We start from the raw sequence: 357 nt of genomic DNA, 5'->3' as shown, positions 1-357 counted from the left end.
TTAATACTTATTTAGACTCTGTGACTTGCTTATTAGAACAACCAAACTTAAAAATGCCAAAATCCCAGCAGGATTCAGTTTTTCAAGCTCGAACGGTTCAAGGAGCTTGAGTAGTTCAATTTCAGTTAGTTTAAGGCCAAGTAGCTTAAGTTTTAGCAAACTGAGTTCAGGTTATAGTAGTTCTGAAATTAAAAGTTATCTAATCACCTATGTATCCACAGGTTTCAGTAGTTCAAGATCTTACAGTTCAAGCTCTGTTAGCTCAAGACCTAGTTCAGGCAGTAGCAGTTTAAGCATCAGTGCTATTTCAGTCTCGAGCAATCTGACATCTGCTTTAAGTAAGTTTATGTAATAATG

The 357-nt window shown here is 35.9% G+C and overlaps 1 protein-coding gene across 1 annotated transcript in view; it reads left to right on the top strand.

The window, feature by feature from the left end:
* The window catches only part of LOC119587670 (serine-rich adhesin for platelets-like), a 10,856-nt gene that overhangs the window by 146 nt on the left and 10,353 nt on the right, over window positions 1-357 (top strand). Inside the window, exon 2 of the mRNA XM_037936350.1 lies at window positions 222-338. Coding sequence (XP_037792278.1) covers window positions 222-338 — 117 coding nt within the window. The remainder of the gene's footprint in view (window positions 1-221; window positions 339-357) is intronic.

The sequence above is a fragment of the Penaeus monodon genome, chromosome 23, assembly GCF_015228065.2.
Source record: "Penaeus monodon isolate SGIC_2016 chromosome 23, NSTDA_Pmon_1, whole genome shotgun sequence".
In the NCBI taxonomy this organism is placed as follows: Eukaryota; Metazoa; Arthropoda; class Malacostraca; order Decapoda; family Penaeidae; genus Penaeus; species Penaeus monodon.
This window is presented reverse-complemented; position numbering and strand designations above follow the sequence as displayed.